The sequence below is a fragment of the Buteo buteo genome, chromosome 7, assembly GCF_964188355.1.
Source record: "Buteo buteo chromosome 7, bButBut1.hap1.1, whole genome shotgun sequence".
Classification (NCBI taxonomy): Eukaryota; Metazoa; Chordata; class Aves; order Accipitriformes; family Accipitridae; genus Buteo; species Buteo buteo.
The window spans coordinates 20,543,638-20,563,910 of NC_134177.1; the positions used below are offsets into that span (position 1 = coordinate 20,543,638).

The window sequence follows — 20,273 nt, forward strand, 5'->3', positions numbered from 1 at the left end:
AAATGCTTATATAAACTTGTCAAACTTCAGGAGCACTGATGTCTTTGTTAAACATCTATAATGTAACACGGTTTTTATGATTATAAATTTAATCTTTATTAGATAGAACTGTCTAATGCAAGGAGCTAATACAATGGGTAGACTCCCTCCTTTTCTTTGACTTGTAGGGGCATAAGATGAAGTGTCATGAGAAAATACATGCTTTGATTACAAATTAAAAGTATAAGCTATGGTCTAAAATGGGACTAGTCTCAAAGATTTGCAGTTTCACCTTTGTCATTGGGACGTCCTGTTAGTCAAACATAATTCTGTTCATTGGAAAAAGGTTAAGAGCAGGAAACTTCTAGTCTTGAGTATGTATTCATTCAAAAAGCTTGAAAAAGCTGCTAGTACCAAAAAATTACAAAGCAGAGGAATATCTGTCAAAGATGAGACCTGACTGCTCTTCAAAGAAACAATTTTCAAGAACTTTATAAAATAAGGAATGATTTGTTCTTTTATGATGTTGAGTCTGAATGAAATGTAGTTTTATAATGATATGCTTATGTCAGAAGTTGTTTATACCTTTTTATTCAAGCACAGCTAATATAATTTACATTAAAAATACTTCACCTTAAAAAAAAAAAAAAAAAAAAAAAACACACAAAAAAACCCCAACAACCTACTGTATAAACTCAGTTACCAGGCATTGTTAACTGATATGTTTGTGTTCCACCAGGAGAAGTATATGCAATTTTAATATGTCTATAAATAAAGGATAACCCAACCCTCCTCCTCTTGTTTTGTAGGTTGTCCCAATTACTTACCCATCAGTTTCAGGAAATGTATCTATTGGTAACCAACAAGCCACAGTCTGACATCAGTGAAAGTAAAACAGTTAATATCCTCTTGAATTCTGATCTTACTTTCTTAAATTCTTGCTTCAGCCTAGTGATTGTACCTCTTAAACTAAGCTGTATCTGTTTTAATACCATGTTTGTTTTCCAGCTTATTTTCACCCATTGTCTCCCATATGATCTAAGTCAAAACAAACCTCTCCAACCCACCTTAATCTCTTTCCTCTGTTTAATTTTGCCACTTCTAAAATAAAAAATAATTCAAACAGATCTTTTTTAGAAAGGTATATGTTTTGTACAATGGGGTTTGTGCATTGTTATGATACTTAGTGACTAGAATACTTGCCATTTGAGGTTTACATGCAGAACCTCTTCCACAAGACACTTGTAAAGCTTGCCTTCTAGTTGCATTTAAAAAAAAAGTCTCATGTCTCTTGTGTTGTGGTTGCTGCCTGGTAGAAGTCTACTTGGTTTCAGGTCTGTTTTATAATGTCGTTCTAGCGTGAGGTTTTGCAACCTGGAATTGCACAATAAAGGCAAATCTAAATTTCTTGAGATATTCCAGTTTCATAGTTGAATTTCAAGTTTACATAGTTCCACTGTATTTTATAATATATGTGCACTAGCTCTCCTCCTTTTATTTTATGTCTTTAGGCAACAGTAATCAGTGCCAGAAGAGATGTAATAATCTCTGTAAATTCATGGTACTGTCTGCAGCAAGCGGTGAGGTACCAAAGCAGTGAAGTCCTGTCCTAAGTAGTATCTTCACTAGGTCAAGTAATGTACTAAGACATGTTGAAGTAATGTACTGCAGTTGGGTGTATCTGAAATTTAGTCTCACTTACGGCTGCAGTGTAGGTAAGCATACCTACAATAGGTTTTATTTAGCTACTGTATGTAACAGTAGTAGTGGAGGTGGAGTTCTTTGGTTCTTCTCTTCAAGCTACATGACCATGCGTATTCTTGGAATGTCTTACGGAAACTGGGCTAAACTTGATTCTGTGGTGTCCTTTCTTTACTACTTGTACTTGCTAAATTTAAAGCAATTTCAGGTATGCAAACACAGCAGTCACACCCCTGGCTGCATTATGGGCATATGGGTAGTGCTAGTTAAGCACTGTCAGAAGCGAACAATTACCTTGTGAATACAGCTGTGTATTTCACAGAGGGCAGAGCGTTCCCTTCTGATCTGTGCGGTGCACAAAGCCAGTGTCTTGATTTAGGCCAGCACTGACAGATCAGCTATGTGAGTTTTGACCTCGAGGCATATGACTTCGTTGTTCATGGCTTGCGCACAAGGTAATAGGGAGAAGTGTTGTTTTTATTTTCAGAACTAGGATCAAAGACACTTGAGATATATGTATATATATATGTATATATATGTATATATATATATGCACAACAGTGTCTGAAGGCTACATCATCCAGGTAGTGCATCCATGCAGAGATGGGGCAAAATGTGGCTGGGGATATCTTACAGTAGGTAACTTGCTTTAGTTGAGATCAGAATTATTCTGCAGTGTAAGCAGCATTGTAATTTATGAATAATTGCTGTCTGAAACTCCACCCTTGTCTCCTGAGAGTTACTCTTACCTTTAAGCACCTGCTGCTTCTCCCCGTGGGAAGTGATTGCTGTTCAGTAGCATATAACCTTGTCAGTCAAACCTGTTCCCAAGTGGGGCTTCCTGTCTCTAAGATTACTTTTTTTGAGGTTTGGGAGAACTTCCAGTAAACAGTAAAAGTGATCTGTTACCAAGGGTAAGCAAATCAGCAGTATCAGAAACGTTAATGCTGCTACTGTAATTTGGGCATTGTGGAGTGGTCTGGCTTACTAAAGAGGCATTGCTATTGCATTAAGAAGAGTTTCTAGTGCAGTTACTATTTCATTTCATAATGGCAGTGTTTAGCACTGCCACAACATAACATATGCAGATGAGTCATGGCCATGGCTTTAATCCATTTTGATACCCTGCTGCCTGTGCTTCAGAGGCCTGAATATTCTTTGGAAATAATATATATGTTCTTTTCTCCTCAAGTTATATAGTATATTAGACACTATTTTTTTTAATTTCGTCTTTCATCTCTTTGAAAATGTATTTTAAGTTTGCCTTACTTTAGAATCACATTTATTTCTGTCCTTGATGCAAGTGTCTAAATAAGGGAGTGAAATAAATAACCCTGTCTTTAAATAACAGGAAAAAAAAAAAGAGCAACACATTCCAAAGACCTAGACCAACATGTGTTGCTAAACTGACTTCATGAGCCCAATTAGTAAACTTTTTTCTTTGAGACAGAACTGAGCTCACTTCATGGGCCACAGGGTAGGCATATCTGACCTGTTCCCATCTTGTTTTTTCATTTAAATTAAGTGCTGCCTGTCTGAAGGGAGTGAGTGGGAAATCACTTGTGAATTGTGGAATCTGGTGTTTTGCTTTCCTCTGGTCATCAAGTGGCAATCTGGCATATAATTAGCATACAAGTAATTTTGCCAGAAGTCCTTATGTACAATTTTGCAGTAGCAATCCATAAATGTTTTGATTGTAACTATTCTCATTTTGGCTTTACTTTTTCTTCTGTTCATGTAATGATGCTATTTTAAGGAAATTTCACTGAATATTGAGGGGGAACTGTCTGCCTAAAAGGAGTGGTAGGAAGATGCATGGGAGATGGGGAAAAATTAATTAATTTTTCTTAACGAACAAAGAGGGGTAGATGGAAGGGGTTTAAGTAGGTAAGTAAAACATCTTTCAGATCATGCCGTGAATTTTGTCACTATTTGGAGATTCTCCTGTCCCCAAACTAAGTGGCAAGGCTGTAGATTTGTTCTGGCATGCTTTATTCATAAATGCTATGCTTCCACTCCTAAGCAAAGTAGAGTTGCTGTGTAAATAAACTTTTGGAAAATGGGACTGATTTTGAATTTTGAGGGTACTTACTATCTCCTTTTATGAAGAAAGGAGAGAAGATTAATTTGATTATTTCTGCACAGTGGAAATATGACCAATCTCTTGCAATTTTGAATAGCATGTGTGTACTGAATTTAAAATTTTATTGCTGTGTATGCCTTCATTGCAGGACCGTGTGTATGTGCAACAAAATAACGTGGAGAATGTCTACAATTTGGGCTTGATTATTTTTCGAGATCAAGTTGTACGCTATGGCTGTATTAGGGATCACCTGCGGCAAACTCTGCTGGATATGATTGCAAGAGAAAGGAAAGGAGAAGTTGTAGACAGGTAAGATGTTTGTAAGTGACTGCATTTTGTTGTAAATAACGCATGTCAATTTTTAAGAGTGAAGCAAGAACATACACAAATAAATCATGACTTAAGGCTGTGTTCCTGATCACAAGATAAATTTCTTCATAATCCGGGATAACATATTTCTTTGTATACTAAGGTTTAGCATAATGGTAAATGGGGAAGCTTGTTAATATATATTTTAATATTTATCTTGTGGTTTTTATTAAAACATCTGTTAAATCTCTCCATTACCTCCTTATGCCAGAGCATTTGGTTATAAAACAGAGTTTTGACAATTCTCTGCCTCCTGCTACCCTGTAGTTCCTCTGTACTGAGAGATTGTTTCATTTTCTTGTACTTCTTGATTTTTTTTTTCATTATTGTCGAAGCTTTCTTTTTTAATTCGATTCCCCTTCCTCATGTTTTGATTAATCTGTTTCTTTGTAGTTTAGTTGCATCTCTGAGCTTTTGAATCTGTTCCTCCTGTTCTTTGACCAGTTCAGTAGATGTGGAGTTTTGTGCCACACTTTGCAGATACTGCAGCTGAAGTAACTTCAAATTTGCAAGTTTTCTTGGGCTTCTCCAGTTTCAGAGCAGCTGTTGGGTGTGGAGATATGCAAGTTCCATGCTGCTTTGGCTGCAGTTCTGAGACTGAGATTGCCCAACATGCAATTTATGAAGAGAAAAATACTCACTGGCAACAGCTGTGTGTATTGTCCCCTACTGCCAGAAAGCGGAATTTTTTCCTGGATGCAGTTCTTTTGTTTTCACATTTTATTGATGTGTTTCTATGCCTAACCAAATGCTGAACTTGCTGATAGATTTTAATTTTGTAGGTTTTTTTCTTTTGTTTTTGTTTTTTTAAAAAAAACCCAACCAACCAAAAACCCCAAACTTTGCAGAGATCGAAGTTGCTGTGCAATTGTTTTGAATTGCTCAATTCCAACCTGCCTGTGCAGTTTCCTTTGAAGTGGTATTTTTGGTTATTTTCTTGTATGTTGAAATATATTTTTAATAGTTTTCTGAGTTAGTAGAACTTGAGACCTGCTTCCCTATGACTGTATTTAAAATACTTAATAAACATTGTCAGTTCCTTAGTTTAGAACAAAAACAAACAATCTTGCTCCTGTAGTCTTGAAAACCTGTCGTGTACCAAACAGATTTAGGATGGACTTTCTGTTACTATATTTTATTTAAGTTGATACCATGTTCTGAGTTGTTATTCTGCTGTGTACTCTGTCTTACAAGCATGTAGATTTCTCAAGTTGTTAACAACTTACTTTTTGGCAGAGGCGCAATAAGAAATGCTTGCCAGATGTTAATGATTCTAGGTCTTGAAGGAAGGTCAGTCTATGAAGAAGACTTTGAGGCTCCGTTTTTGGAGATGTCTGCAGAATTTTTTCAGGTACAGCAATGTTGTCATATCATATTTGGAACGTTGTTATAACTGCCTGGAATTGTGAGAATTGGTGGTACTTTAATTGCTGCTTATTTGATGAGTGTGTCCATCTCTGTTAAATAAGAAAAGAAATCACTAACTTTGTGGGAAAGGTAACACAAATTTTACAGCTTTACCATAATTTGAATGTAGTTTTGAGCTATGGGTGCCAATAACATGTAAAGTAATCATCATGCTAATCTTGTGCCTGCTTTGGGCTATTTCATGCAACTTAGTCTATCCTTGCATTGCAGTCACAGTCTTTTTGAAATACCAGTTCTAAAGGTTCGGACTGTTTCAGGCTGGGAATGGAGAGGGGAGACTACCTGTCAAACTGCTTTTGAGGAAGCTTTGTTTCCTTCATAGTTTCTACATTTGTGAGGGTTTTTTTGTAATAAAATGAACCGAGTCAAGGAATTAAGTGTATCCAAGTTGCTATCCAGTTGTTGGCCAGCCACTGAATAACATATTTTAAATATTTCCTGAGTTTTTTTCTGAGATTAGTTTCAGGAAAAAAGCCAGTTGAATGGTTGTTGAGTGTAATCATGCTCATCTATTGTTGGAAATTGACAGAAATTGTAAAAGCATGTTAAAAGATATCCAGATAACATAATTTGTCAGTCTTCCAATTCTTACGCGGTATCGACTATCTGTCATATCCTCTGATCTCCAGACTTCTTTGAAAATCAGAAGCATATGTTGCACAACCATTTAAAAGTAATTGTATTCTGTTTTTCATTGGTGCTACATAAAATTCAGAAAAATAATTACTTTCATTTAAGTTTTATTTCTTAGCTCCACCATAAAAAAAAAAAAATAAAATCTTTCTTCCAAAAGACTATGCTGACCACTATGGATAAAAGCAGTTTGACATGAATAATGTGCTCAGCATTGTCACAAATGAGAATAGTGAGAACTGTTGATCCTCACAACTCATAAATATGCCATAAACCAATATTTGAAAGGAATTTTTGCCTCTTCCCTCTCCCCATCCTTCTGTTTTCTTTGGACCTGTGGCTGAAACTCCAGTTGGTGACTGGATACTAGGTTGGCTTAGGTTGTTTTAGTATGAAAAATACCATGTTCATATTGCATGTACCCCCTTATGTATGTAACACAATTGGCGTAATAGAACCTTTCTTTTATATTAAGCATGTATGTAAATTGTGGGGGTATAATGATCTCATTTGTTGGACATGCTGGGTTTGATTTGAACTTGCTTATAAATGCTGATCTGAAATAACTAGTACGTTTCCTTTTTCCCCTTGAAAAAAAAGTCTAAAGTACTAATTTGTGTTAATCACAGATGGAAAGTCAGAAATTTTTAGCTGAAAACAGTGCTTCTGTATATATAAAGAAAGTAGAAGCTAGAATTAATGAAGAAATAGAACGGGTGATGCATTGTCTGGATAAATCAACAGAAGAACCAATTGTGAAAGTTGTTGAGAGGGAGCTTATTTCCAAGCATATGAAAACTATAGTGGAAATGGAGAACTCTGGGCTAGTTCATATGCTGAAAAATGGGAAGACAGAAGGTAAGACTGCATCATATGGGAGACAGAAATGCTTACAGTACTGCTTATTGTTTTTAAACATAGGATAAGTCAAGCTTAATGTTTGTGTTCCTGTGTAATTGTAAAAACACTTTGGTGGCTCTGTTTTGCAAACATCTGAGAATATTACTTCAGAGACTTTCAGAGGGCTCTTAAAACAGAGCCCGTACATATAACTCGTGTCTATTTAGTACCAGATAAAAGTACTTTTTTGGTAAGCCCAGTATCTCTTAAGAAAAGTACAAATCTATTGTAGTGGTCTTTGTTACCTGTTTTCCATGAGCCATTTTATTACTTTCATTCCTCTAGTATGTACCTGTCAAAATGCATCGAAGTTTTTTGGTCCACAGGCAGTTGTTTAAAAAGTGCTAGTGTAAATTACTTAATAGAAGTATTGCAGGACCAATTCTTAGGGAGAGGGCTTTGTTGCAGAAGAAAGTTGGCTGCTTCTAAAGGATACAAAGCAGCTTATTGCAGTAGTTGAAAAAGAAGGACTTGGCTTGATTTGGGTTCCCTAATAGAGGTTAATGTAGGACAGAACGACTGCGTGAAAGTTACTATGGAAAGAAATAGAACATAAGTTTCTAAAGCAGCATAATGAAGAGAGTGATTGTAGTATCTATATTTAGAAATCAATGCTCACACTAAAGCTGTTGAGATTGGGGAACAGACTTGCTGCTTAGATTAATGGCCTTTGTTCATTAAAGCAGCTTCGCAATTACTAGGTGATAGTCAGAGTGACAAAGTGAGCAAATTTCTTAGCTGGAAGAAAAGAGAATTACTGTGTTGAATAGGAAAGTGATGATACTATACTTAACATTTTTTCTTTAATATCCAGTTAAGATAGCCTTCAGGCTGAGGGTACAAGGATATTGAAGGGTATTCATAAGATACAGGAATTAGTTTAACTTTTATGAGCCTTGGTTTGATTTAGTTAAACACTAGGGAGGAAATACTTGCTGCATTGTGAAGATAAGATTTCACATAAATGTGCAAGGATGGATTGCTTTTTTGGAAAGCCATGTTTAACCTAAGCCACTTATCATGATTTTAGATGGATGAAACAAAGTAATATAAAATTAAATGGCTGACTTTAAGACAAATATGAATTAAACTCCAATTTTTACATTTTTTTGCTTTTAATACAGAGACAAGCATCTCATTAGTGTTGTGCTATTTGCTTTAACTTAGACTTTTCTTATAACTTTTAATACAGTATTTGATTTTGGGGATGATAATCTTGGAAGCTACATTCTTAAATACCACTTGAAAATATAATCTTACTGAAGCTTTAAATGCACTATCCTTCAGCACAAGCAACAACTTTTGCTGGCGTAGGGATCAGCAAGTGGCTGAACTTTTACTGTTGTCTTTTGCTATGAGATGAATGAGTTACAGAAGTATAACAGACAGAGGGTGTCCTGCATAATACCTCATTCTGTTTCCAGACCTTGCTTGCATGTACAAGTTGTTTAGCCGTGTGCCAAATGGTCTGAAGACAATGTGTGAGTGCATGAGCTCGTACCTGAGAGAGCAAGGCAAAGCACTAGTTTCTGAAGAGGGAGAAGGAAAGAATCCGGTTGACTACATTCAGGTAGTTAAATATTTTAACTTTCTTTTCTTCCATCTTTCCCACGTTCCCCAGAGTAGCAGTTAACTACATGATGGAAAAGGTAAACCTTAATATTGATTCAAGCTACCTTTATAATTTTGTTTAAAATATACATTTTCTGAATTTTCAGACATTTTTAGAACTCTTCTTTTACCTAAGTAAAAGCTTGGAAAGTACGTGCTCAGTTTTTGTGCTTTTGGTAGCTGCTTTTATTAAACAACATATTGAGGCTAATTATCTAACTGCTGGGAACTTTTTGGATTATCCTAAATGATATTTGCCTCCAGAGTGAGTTGCGTGTCTGCTGGCAAATAGCTTTATAGTGTCTATTTTGTTGAATTTTATGTAATGTTAGTTACCAATGTTTATTGAGACAAAAATCACATGACAGTATTTCATGGCAAGATTAACTATGACTGAGAGGTGAATGTCTTATAACAAATTACTTGCTTCATTCTCCGTCTCCCTGAGAAACAGAACACTTCTGCATGTTAAAAGACATAAGTGTTCTTTCTTGTTCTCCATCTCTCTCTAAGAAGTGATGTATACCTTTAATTTATCAAGGTCACAAAATATGCTTCAGGGGTGTTTGTCATCTTTTCTCTCCCATTGTCTCTGAGAAGATGGTTTTAAATTTGCACATAAAATCTTTAGACTTCATTGAACTTTAAGGAAATGTTTTTATAGCTGGAAGATGTTTTATACTTAATGTGAAAATGTGTATTCATTAAACATTAAGTTTGGGCGGGGGTTTAAATGTGTAGTTGAAGTCCTTGTGTCTGGTCTTCAGGAGAAACTTTTAATGCTGTATGTCTATTATCTCTGCTGTTTTGTTTGAAATCAGTAACTTTGCTAGAACTGGTTACTATTAGAAGAAGCCATTTGAGTATAAAAACATTTTTGATTGGATTATTAATTTTCTGGCAATGCTGAAGCAAACTTCTTACCAAGCTTGAACAAGAATCACCTCTCCAAGGACTGTTAAAAAGAAGAGAGAATGCCCTTTGAAATTTATTAGGTTTAATGATTAAGGGCTGTTATGTTTTTTTGTGGTGGTATGATTTAAAAAAAAAAAATATGGAAAATAAGTGTCTGGAATACTTTGAAGTAATTTTCACTCCTTTTAAATCCTGATGGACCTAAAGGGGTATCATTAAAAATTTAACTGAGAAATAGTTAAAAACTTAATTGTGAAGATGCTATCAATGTTTCTTGCTACAAAGGCGAATAGCATAATGAAGCTGAAGAAGACTTATACTGCATGTCTTTTGGCAGACTTCATCCTCTCAGCCCATTAGTATGTACCCCAACCATCTCATGAAGATGTCCTAGGGAAGGGATTGATACTTGATTACTACTAAACCCCCAAATAGATTTATCTTCCACTTCCATTGACACAATGGAAAAAGAGAAAATACCTGTGAACTGAGGAACCACCTCACTCATCTCAGCCTTGATCATCTGAATCTTTCAAGGACTTAAAGAGCAATAAGAAGACAGACAAGGAAGCTACATTATACCACCAAGAAAAAAAATTCATCATAGGCCAGCACTGCTTCTGAAACATGACATCACCAAACCCTGAGTGTAATTGGCGAGATGATTGCAAAAGCATTGCCAGGGGATTGGATTTAAAACTTCTTAAAATAATTTGAAAGGATGTTGAAATGCTGTTGTAATTTAAGGTACTAACAATTTCTCCTGTTCAACACCAGGTTGTTCAGATGGTGTGTACTCCTGGAGAGGAGACATAAGCTAACCTTGGTAAACAGAGAGATAGTGGGATTTACTTTGAATTTAAAATTTCTAATACGCATTAATTAGCCTGTCTAAAGACCATTCCTTTAAGTGAGATGGTGAGTTCTTAAGAAACATTACTACTACTTTGAGTAATTCTTGAATGGCTTCTTTAAGTAACCACATATAAATAATTTCTTAAGAAACCAAGGACTTTAAGATCATTTAACCTGAACAGTTTTTGTGGGCAGTCGTTATCCATGTTATATTTGACTCTCGAGTGACGTTTTCTCTGCTGCCCCCCGCCCCCAAGTGCTGTCTTAGTTATGTCTAAACCCTATGCGTATCATAAATACTTAGCAAGGTGCTCAGGTGATTTTAAGATGCTCTCCCCTCCTGCACTCAGCTGTTTTAACTCTGGGTGAAGATGGTGCAAACCTTAAAAATGATGTTAAGAATCTGATGATTTAGCTCAGACGAAGTGGTTCAGTTCAGGCCTGCGATCTTCACACTGTGTTAACTGGAGAACTACTGCTTGTATCCAACTTTCATATGTTTGCAGTGACTCTTAAAGATCAGCTAGAAACATGCAACTAAATAATGCAGAACGTGTCCCTGGATTGAAATTAGAGGGGAAAAAAAACCTAACAAGATTAGGCCTGTTGTTGCAGTGTGTTTTCTCCTCAAACTTGTTTAGTAGCTCTAGGGATGCAGTTAATGGGTGCTTAGCCTTTTCTTTCCCATATCCTGTATTTATGGTAGTGACTTTGTCAATGTTATTTGAAATGGAAAAGGCTTAAGTACAACAAATACCTCCTTTAAGCTGTGGATTTAAAAATACAGTAAAGTAGCCTGTTTAACAAAGGTGATTAAAAAAACTTTCTTAATCTTCGAGTAGCCTATTACAGCAAACTGCACCAGTATTTGACACCAATATTTTAGCCAGTTTATCTGTAAATTGCTTCTGTAAGAGATCTATGGCAGCTATACATATTTGAAAAAGGAAATGAAATTTCAGATACTTTCTAAGAATGCTGAACTTGGAGAGTGCTTTGCAGAATCTCTGACTGTAGATGTGATCTTCTCTATGACTTCATCTATTGTTACTGTTTTACAGCTTACAACTTCAAATCAGTGAAAATGTTTTTGCTTTTTTTAAAAGGGTTTGCTGGATTTGAAGAGTAGGTTTGACCGTTTTCTTCAAGAATCTTTCAATAATGATCGACTCTTCAAGCAGACTATTGCGGGTGACTTTGAGTACTTCCTCAACCTCAACTCTAGGTCTCCAGAGTACCTCTCATTATTTATTGATGATAAGCTGAAAAAGGGAGTCAAGGGAGTAAGTATAAACTAAATGAAAAGGTCATGTTCTTTGCTGTAAAAACCTGGATGAAATTAAACTAAGCTACTTTTCTGAGAATTATTTTTATCTTAAGATAAATGGCAATACTGCCTTAAAAAAAAAAAGAAGTATATGTAACACATCTGAGCTCATAACACTTTAGATATAAATTTAGAGAAATATAAGGCACAAGGAGATCAAGATGTTGTGTGGCTTGTCCCCCATCTCTGAAGCAGTATACCTGGATTACTTCTGGCAGATACCCCCTCAAAAAAAATTAGGTTGTAGTAGATTCTGCAGCTCCCTTCTCTTGAAACCTTAAATATCAGCTCCTTAAATATATTTATAGTTTGGCAGTTATTCTCAATATCCAATAATTTCTTTTGAAAATTTAACTCACTTGGGTAGGCTAAACAGTTTGTCTTTGCCTCTTATTAATACTGCTTTTACATATCAGAGGACTATTACCATATCTGTCTCTTCTAGCTTAAGTACAGCTGTTTCTTCAGTCTTACCTCATAGCTTTTTATGAAATTTTTTGAGGTACAGCACCCGGAACTGGACAGGATGGTTCAGCTGAGGTTTCAGTGGCTCTGAATAAAGCTGAATATTATTGCATGCATCTTATACTTTGAGAATTGAATAGTAAATTCTATATATTTATAAAATAAGTAATCATTTCACTTGTTGTGGCACTAGACAGGCTTTGCAAAACAAGTCTTAACATTTTTAAAAGCTTTCAATCCAAACTAACATTTCATACTTCTAATACTGGTTTCCATCTATGCTTATTTTTTTTAATACTTAAAAACTTATCCAGGAACTTTGACTATATTTATCCAGGCATTCTACCCATCCATTGTCTCCTGTCTCCCTCATGATTGCTTTTCCTTCCATTTTAGATCTGTTTCTTTCTCTGCTCTATTGAGTTTGTGCACTGTTCATTTGGCTCTATCATTCACATGTTGGACCAGTTTTGTTGGCTTCTTTAAAGGCTACTGTTAGACCATATGCTTGCTGTGAAATAGTTTTAAGTATTTAGGTTGTGTGAGACACTTGTGCTGGAAGGTTAAAACCAGTAAATTATTTCTTTTACAGCTAACAGAGCAAGAAGTAGAAACTATATTGGATAAGGCAATGGTTTTATTTAGGTTTATGCAAGAGAAAGATGTTTTTGAACGCTATTACAAGCAGCACTTGGCAAGAAGACTTCTCACAAACAAGAGTGTTTCAGATGACTCTGAGAAAAATATGATATCTAAATTAAAGGTAAGACAGTATCTGCATACTTTTTTTTTTCCCATAAATATGGTTTCTTCTGTTTTTATGTAAGGGATGTATAGATAACATACATCTTGATCGCTGTTGAATACAGCTTTGATTTTAAATCCCCAACAGAAAATATGAAAGGCTTTTTTGAATAATTTCTTGGAAATAAAAGGAAGGAAATACCGGAAAGCACCTATGATGAGAGAGTGATCTAGAAAACAAAAGAATTTTTTTGAAAATTTGTTAAGATTTTGCAAATAAGAGGATAACTCCTGTTATCTAGTGACTGGATTTGAAGACAAGACTGTGTTTTATCCTACATTTTCTGTTATTCACAGTAGAATTTTTTTATTGCATGCATTGTTGTTCTTTAGTTGCCTCCATCTGCAGACTGGTGATAATGTTCAACTGCTTTTTTTGATTAAGTGGTTGAGATAGATTGAAAAAAAAGGTCTTCGTATCAGTGTCTGGAAACACGTTTTCCTAGTTGGTTCATTTTACTGATTAAATAGGCCAAGAGGTGGAGAAGAAAGGTGAACAGTCCTTGAAGCAAGTTCTAATGCAGCTTCTTCCTCAGTGGCATGATAAATGGCTAGGGAACTTCCAAACCAGAGTAGTTTGATCCTAAGATCAAACTTTACTGATCCTCATTTTTGACCTTTGTATTCTATGAGTGAAGCCTGTTTGCATCAGATTTCTTCAACCTATGCGTATTAATTACCTCTCCACTTCTCTAGCCTGGTGATTTAGAAGGCATGGGGCATACATTTGCAACATGAATCAGTGGACTGGAACTGCCCTCTTTTCTTACAGATTTGCACAGTGATTAAGATGCTGAAGCTAACATGCTTGCCTTCACCATATGTGTCAAAGTACATGTTAGAAATAGGCACAAAGTCCTGTATGTGCAACTGAAATGCATGTGTTTGTGCACATGTATCTAGATATGCATATGTCCCTGATTCTTAAAAGGTCTATTAATCTCACTTGGTAATCTGCAGCAAGTGTTTAAAATTACGTACTCTTAGGACAACAAGATTTTTTTTCTGATACAAATAAAGTTTTTATTTCCCTTTACAGTATCATGCTAAAAAGCAGGTGAAAGTGTATGCCTTGGTCTGATAAGCTTTCATAGATTTTTAAGATGAGTTAAGAAGCTAAACAGAAATCAAAAATACAATTATGGAGAAAAGAGAAGGAAAGTGAGTTTTTATATGTGTAGGGTTAGATCCTTATATGAAATATGAAACTTTTCTAAGTTCTGAAGATAATGCAAATGGGAATCCCAGGAATCAGATGTAAAGAAATATCATTTTTATGAGATTTATAAACTAACTCTTAGTCTTGCAGCTCACGTATCAGAGGCTCTGTTTTCGTAGTGCTGGCACAACAAGTTATTTTGTGTGTTTTTAGACTGAATGTGGATGTCAGTTCACATCTAAACTGGAAGGAATGTTCAGGGACATGAGCATCTCAAACACAACGATGGATGAGTTCAGGCAGCATCTTCAGGCGACCGGGGTAAGAGCATTGGGGGACTGTGTGCTTGTCCTTTTACTTCAGTACAAACCCTAGATCTTTATCAAGGCTCGTGGTTTTTGATTTGTTAGAGTATGCACGTGGAAAGAATGATTTTGTTAGTGTGCTAAAATTATATTACTTTTACTGTGTTTCCTATCTTACAAGCTTTGTTAGTATTTCCCGAAATACAAAAGTCAGTTCGAAGCGTGATCCACAGCTTGAGTAGTGCCAGTTTCTTTCCATAAAATCCTGTTCCAACTTCTACAGTACCCGCATTCTTCTGAAAGGGCTCAGGCTCGCTGCCGAGCGGCTCTTCCTGCTTGCGGCCGGCAGGGGGCGGGCGGCTGCCGCTGTGCCCTGCCCAGCTGTGCCCCCCGCCCAGCTGTGCCCAGCTGTGCCTGCCACCCCGCCCAGCTGTGCCTGCCACCCCTGCCCCGCCACCCCGCCCAGCTGTGCCTAGCTGTGCCTGCCTCCCCTGCCCTGGCCACCCTGCCCAGCTGTGCCCCCCCCCCGCCCCCCCCAGCCCAGCTTGGCTTCTGGGGCCGGTGGCCCACTCTCGTGTGCATTTCCAAAACGCCATGTCACCAGCAAAGTCTTCCCTTCTCATTCTTTAAAAGTAATCTTCACTGTGACCTGTATTTTATGCTAACAGCAAGAAAAATATTGCATACTGCAGGTATTTGAAAAACATACCGTCTCATGTTTAACTTCTCGGACACAGTTAATGCCTTTACTAAAAGCAGAACTGCCATTTTATTCAAATTGCCAAATGTGGACTTAATTGTTCTATCAGGAAGTGTTACACCCTGTTGTAAAAGTGGACCTCTGGAATATTGCATAATGGAGAGATCGCTTGTATTTCGAGATATCAGTTTGATTGCTCTAAACACTTTTTTTTCTATACTAATACTCAGTAGCGCTTAATAATGTATAATAAAGAACCAGGTTGTTCACCGTCTGCAGGTAAGTAAGTCTGTATATCAAGCATGTTTGAATCAGTTTCAGAGATCTGAATGCCAGGAATATGTTTGTGGATTTACTGTGTCCATTGTCCCTGGTTGTGCAAGGTGATCTGAATGAAGTCTTTGCTGTCTTGAAGCAGTGAGCTGAAATCTTCCTCATCATCATACTGTGATTCATCATGAGTGAAAGAACGGGATGTTCTCAAAGTGGTTTCAGAAAAAGTTGTAGAGGATATGGATAGATATAAAGGTGTTTGTGGACAGGCAGCTTTACTACTGCTTTTTTTTTCTTTAGAGGCTAATCATGTTTTCCTTCTAAAATGCTTGAAATACTGACTTAAAGAAAAATTTGTTAGAGCATTCCCATTTTTTAGGTATCATGTGGGACTTGTACATGGGGGAGGGCTTGTGTTAAAGTTTCATGTAGTTTACACGACAGTTTTAAATTAAGTGAGTTAAGAAATTATGTCTATCTTCTTTTTAGCTATGTGCAGCTAGTAAGTTGAATTTAAAATGTTAACAGGTATTCTGTTAGGCCTTATTTGAAACTTCATCTTTCTCGTGGCAAGGGACCAGCAGTTTGCCTGATGGTTGCCTTTTGGTCACCCTAATCATGGCCTTCTAATGAAATTTCTGGAGTACTTATTTATGATAGGAATGTATATGTTTCTACTGGTGCCAATAATATTGGAGAGGAAATACAGACAGGAAGACTTCTGGGTTTTTGTGTTACTGTTAACTTGCTGGTGATGCTGTGTTTTATATGAAATAGTCCATTCTATGCCTTTTTAAACAACTTGTGTACCTTGAATACATATAGTGCTTCCTAGAAGAGTCAGGCATCTGTTCTTCTCTAAATAATCCTACCTGCAAAGTCTCCTGCTGGATCCTGTATCCTGAGATACAGGTAGTGCCAAGGATTGTGTAGATGATTGGTTTGCTATCAGTAAGTGGAAAGCTCAGCACTAGGGAAAGTCCAAGCTGATAGATTAGGAGTAATTTCTACAACTGGGATCCTGAAACTTCAGTTTGTTGGAGTTTTTAAAGATTGGATCACTTCAAGGCACTTTCCGTTAGTTTATACCATTTTTATGCTGAAAAGACATTTGTAAAATAAAGTGCTTCCAAAACTTTTTCAAGTCACAAACTGCTCAGTGTTCTTTATAATGTGTGTTGTCAGGCATTCTAAATTAATGCTCTGTTCTGTTCTGGCTAAGACCAAAAAAATTTGGGAAACAGTTGCCATCTGAACTAAGATGTTTCAGTTCCAGATAAAGATACTTTCTGTACCTTTTCGTCTGCATTGATGGCCCTTCCATACACTTCGGCTGGAGGGAGAAAACTTTTGAAGCTTTTTTAGGTGATTCACAGATTAACTAGTTTTCTGTGTCTGAATGGCTGTTTGAATTTCTCTTGTGAGCCTTATGACATTGGTGATATGAAATTAGAAAAACGGCAGTAATGTTGGTTACTGAACAACCTTTATATGGGTCTTTAAATACTTTTGCAAATTGTTCCTCTTAAACCTTAATGAAATTCAGTCAAAGGGATTTCTGTATGAGTAGCCTGTCACCAGTCTGCCTAGATTTTTCAGAAGTTTCCTAGGTAAAAGTTTGTTGATGCATGCAGGCATTCAACACACACAATACAAAAAACTCTTCCATAGTGCATGGAAATGCTATTCTGCTACTTAATGGTGGAATTTTCTGAGTTTATATGACAGTTTTTGACCTTCTAAAATATAATGTGCTCTATTTCTGTGTAACGAGCTGGATATGGTATGCTTTGTTTTTTCTTGTCAATAATGTCCATAATCTTTTCCAATCATCTTTGAAGGTATTAGTTACACCTCCTAGAGCTGAAAGCAGTCAGTTTTACATTTAATAATATTCAGCTTAATTGAGATACCTAGTGAGGATTATGCCTTATGGGTAGCCAGATGTTTATTTATCACCTACTAACACAACTACTTTATAGATCAGCACTTCAGTTGTAGAATGTTTCCTAACCAGTGCTGAATATTTATAGTAATGGCTGTCTTTAGGGAAAGTGGCTAGGTTGTGTGTGTAAAAGTGAGTAACTGTTTACATTGCAGTCCAGAATGTAAGGAAAAGGACTCCCAATGGTTTAATATTAGATATTCAGTATTTATTCTCTGCTTCCAGAGAGTAAATTTATAAAGTTATTTTGAAACTGATATGTTCAGCAAAAACTGGATTTACTGTATGTCGTCAAAAACCTGTTTAGAAAGAATTGTTACATGTATTATGACTTCTGTTTATGATCACAGCCATTTCATTATTGGTTAAGAATTTATTTTGTTAAATTCTGTACACTCTTAAACACCAGAGGGGAAAAATGTAGAGGATTTTTGCTGTACGATCTACTCTGATAGTGATGAATTCATTTGTCTGGCTTTGTAAAAAATGAAGTTCATAGATATATTTCTGGGTTTTTTTCTTAATCTGTGAAAATTCTATACTTTCTACACTGATACAGAAAAATGGTAAAACATGGTCTTGTTTTAAAATAGCGGATGTTTTCTTCCAATTGTCCTTAGGTCTCATTAGGTGGTGTTGATCTTACAGTGCGGGTCCTCACAACAGGTTACTGGCCTACTCAGTCAGCCACACCAAAGTGCAACATCCCTCCAGCTCCCAGACATGCTTTTGAAATATTTAGAAGGTATGTATTAAAACAGATTTTTAGGTAGAGGTTTTAAGAAGAAACTTTCTGAACTTAACTTAGAGGTATGTTTTGCCATTAGAGTTAAAGATATGCTAGCATACTGCTCTTCTTCAGTTCATGTGAAAACTAGAGAATGCAATGGTCACATTATGAGGCTTGAGGTTTTGGGAGCTTTTAAGTAGAATTCTAATAAGAGTTAATGTTTTGAAAATGCAAAAGTTAGAAATTTCTTGAGAGTGTCCTTAATGGCTATGAGAAGTCTAGGTAACTGTTAAAAGCAATTTCCTCTTAAATACAAAACGTGAACTAAGTTTTCAATTTAATTACATTACAGATTTTATTTAGCCAAACACAGTGGGCGACAGCTGACACTCCAGCATCATATGGGTTCTGCAGATCTCAATGCCACTTTCTATGGGCCTGTTAAAAAGGTAAAGTATCAAGATTATGAAAATATTGTGGATTTCCTTACTTTTTAAGAGACACATTTATAATAATTTCAGAATCTTGTAAAATAAAAGCTTACCCATTGATAATATAAGAATAAGAAAAAGATGCCTTCAATCAGTTTTATAGTCTGAGTCTTCCTTTGTAGCAGTTTTGTTTTTGACTTTTTTCCCCCCCTCTAAATCTAACTTGAATGTATCACTCAGCATCATCTCTTTGTTACCTCATAGAAAAGTAGTAATTTTGATTTTGAAGGGACCTCAGTGGTTTGAGTATTTTGAGTTTTTTTGACTGTGAATCAGTCAAAAGTGAAATGAAACTTGTTCCTCTTTAGAGTCATTTTTGTTAATGTGAAAAAGTGGTGTTAAGCCAAGTTTAGCCTGCTTTTTGTATGCAGAGTGCTAGCAAAGTAGACAACATTTTTTTCAAACATGAGAATCTTAGTAGAGTTTATAGAAGTACAATGCTTAATATCTATTTATACAAGAAAATAATTTGCTAGTGATTTAGACCAGTTCTAAAATGCTAAACTAGAGGTACTAATGGCATGATGCTTGGGAACATAGAAGGCAATACAAAATGAAAACAAAATTTTTATAACACTAAGTATTAATAATGTGCATTTGTGAGGATGTTAAAATTATATTACTGTAGGATAAATATTTTGATTAATTTTAAAGATAAGAGTAAGAAAACTGGAGGATGGGCAAGTAGTGGAACAGGGGCCAGAGAGGTGGTGGAGTATCCGTCCTTGGAGATGCTCAGTATTTGACTGGACACAGTCCTGAGCATCCTGCTCTAGATGGCCTGGCTTTAAGTGGTGGCTGGACCGTGGGACCTACAGCGGTGCCTCCAACCTCAACACCCTGTGATTTTAAGACAGCTACTGGAGAGACATTCTGTTTATGCCACCAGGCGTATGCTATTCTATCACTTCTGTAGAGTGATCTCCTAGGTAATTATTTAATCAACTAACTTTCATTTTACCAAGGTAAAATATTTTGCAGTGGAGGGTAATCTAATAGTAGCTTTGTAATTTTAAAATAGGAAGATGGCTCAGAGGTTGGTGTAGGAGGTGCCCAAGTAACTGGCTCAAATACACGGAAGCACATATTGCAAGTCTCCACTTTCCAGATGACGATATTAATGCTCTTTAACAACAGAGAAAAATATACATTTGAGGTAAGCATTATGGTTTTCTCACTTGATTTTAAGTAACTGTTTTAGGCACTTTCTTGTCCTCTTGAATATACCTTTGAAGATCAGGTGCTTCTCTTCCTATGTGAGTATGGATCAGGCCAATAAATACGGTGAGCAGATCATTAGCAATACACCTGGGAAGCAATCCTAGGAGAGGAAATTATTTGGGAACAGAAGTTTTCAGAAATGTTGGAGAGCTGCGAGTGTGGTTATTCCTAGGCCATAGAGCTATAGAAAAGCTGAAGTTGGAATGCAGCAGGTGGCTCTATTTGCTCATTTTATCTTTGAGAAACTGGATTTAGAAGCCAAAGGGTGGAGAAGGGTTTGTATCCTGGCTTCTTAAACACTGAAGTGCTTAAATTGGCAGGTGGGAGTGAGCTGTAGGATGAATCAAAGAACTTTCATCCCTTCTCTGAGCTGGTGAGC

The 20,273-nt window shown here is 36.3% G+C and overlaps 1 protein-coding gene across 1 annotated transcript in view; it reads left to right on the top strand.

Annotated features, from left to right (window-relative positions):
• CUL3 (cullin 3) overlaps positions 1–20,273 on the top strand; it is a 58,552-nt gene that overhangs the window by 30,109 nt on the left and 8,170 nt on the right. The window contains exons 4-13 of the mRNA XM_075031850.1: positions 3,912–4,072; positions 5,369–5,483; positions 6,823–7,051; positions 8,518–8,663; positions 11,581–11,757; positions 12,859–13,029; positions 14,443–14,550; positions 18,073–18,197; positions 18,535–18,631; positions 19,695–19,829. Coding sequence (XP_074887951.1) covers positions 3,912–4,072; positions 5,369–5,483; positions 6,823–7,051; positions 8,518–8,663; positions 11,581–11,757; positions 12,859–13,029; positions 14,443–14,550; positions 18,073–18,197; positions 18,535–18,631; positions 19,695–19,829 — 1,464 coding nt within the window. The remainder of the gene's footprint in view (positions 1–3,911; positions 4,073–5,368; positions 5,484–6,822; positions 7,052–8,517; positions 8,664–11,580; positions 11,758–12,858; positions 13,030–14,442; positions 14,551–18,072; positions 18,198–18,534; positions 18,632–19,694; positions 19,830–20,273) is intronic.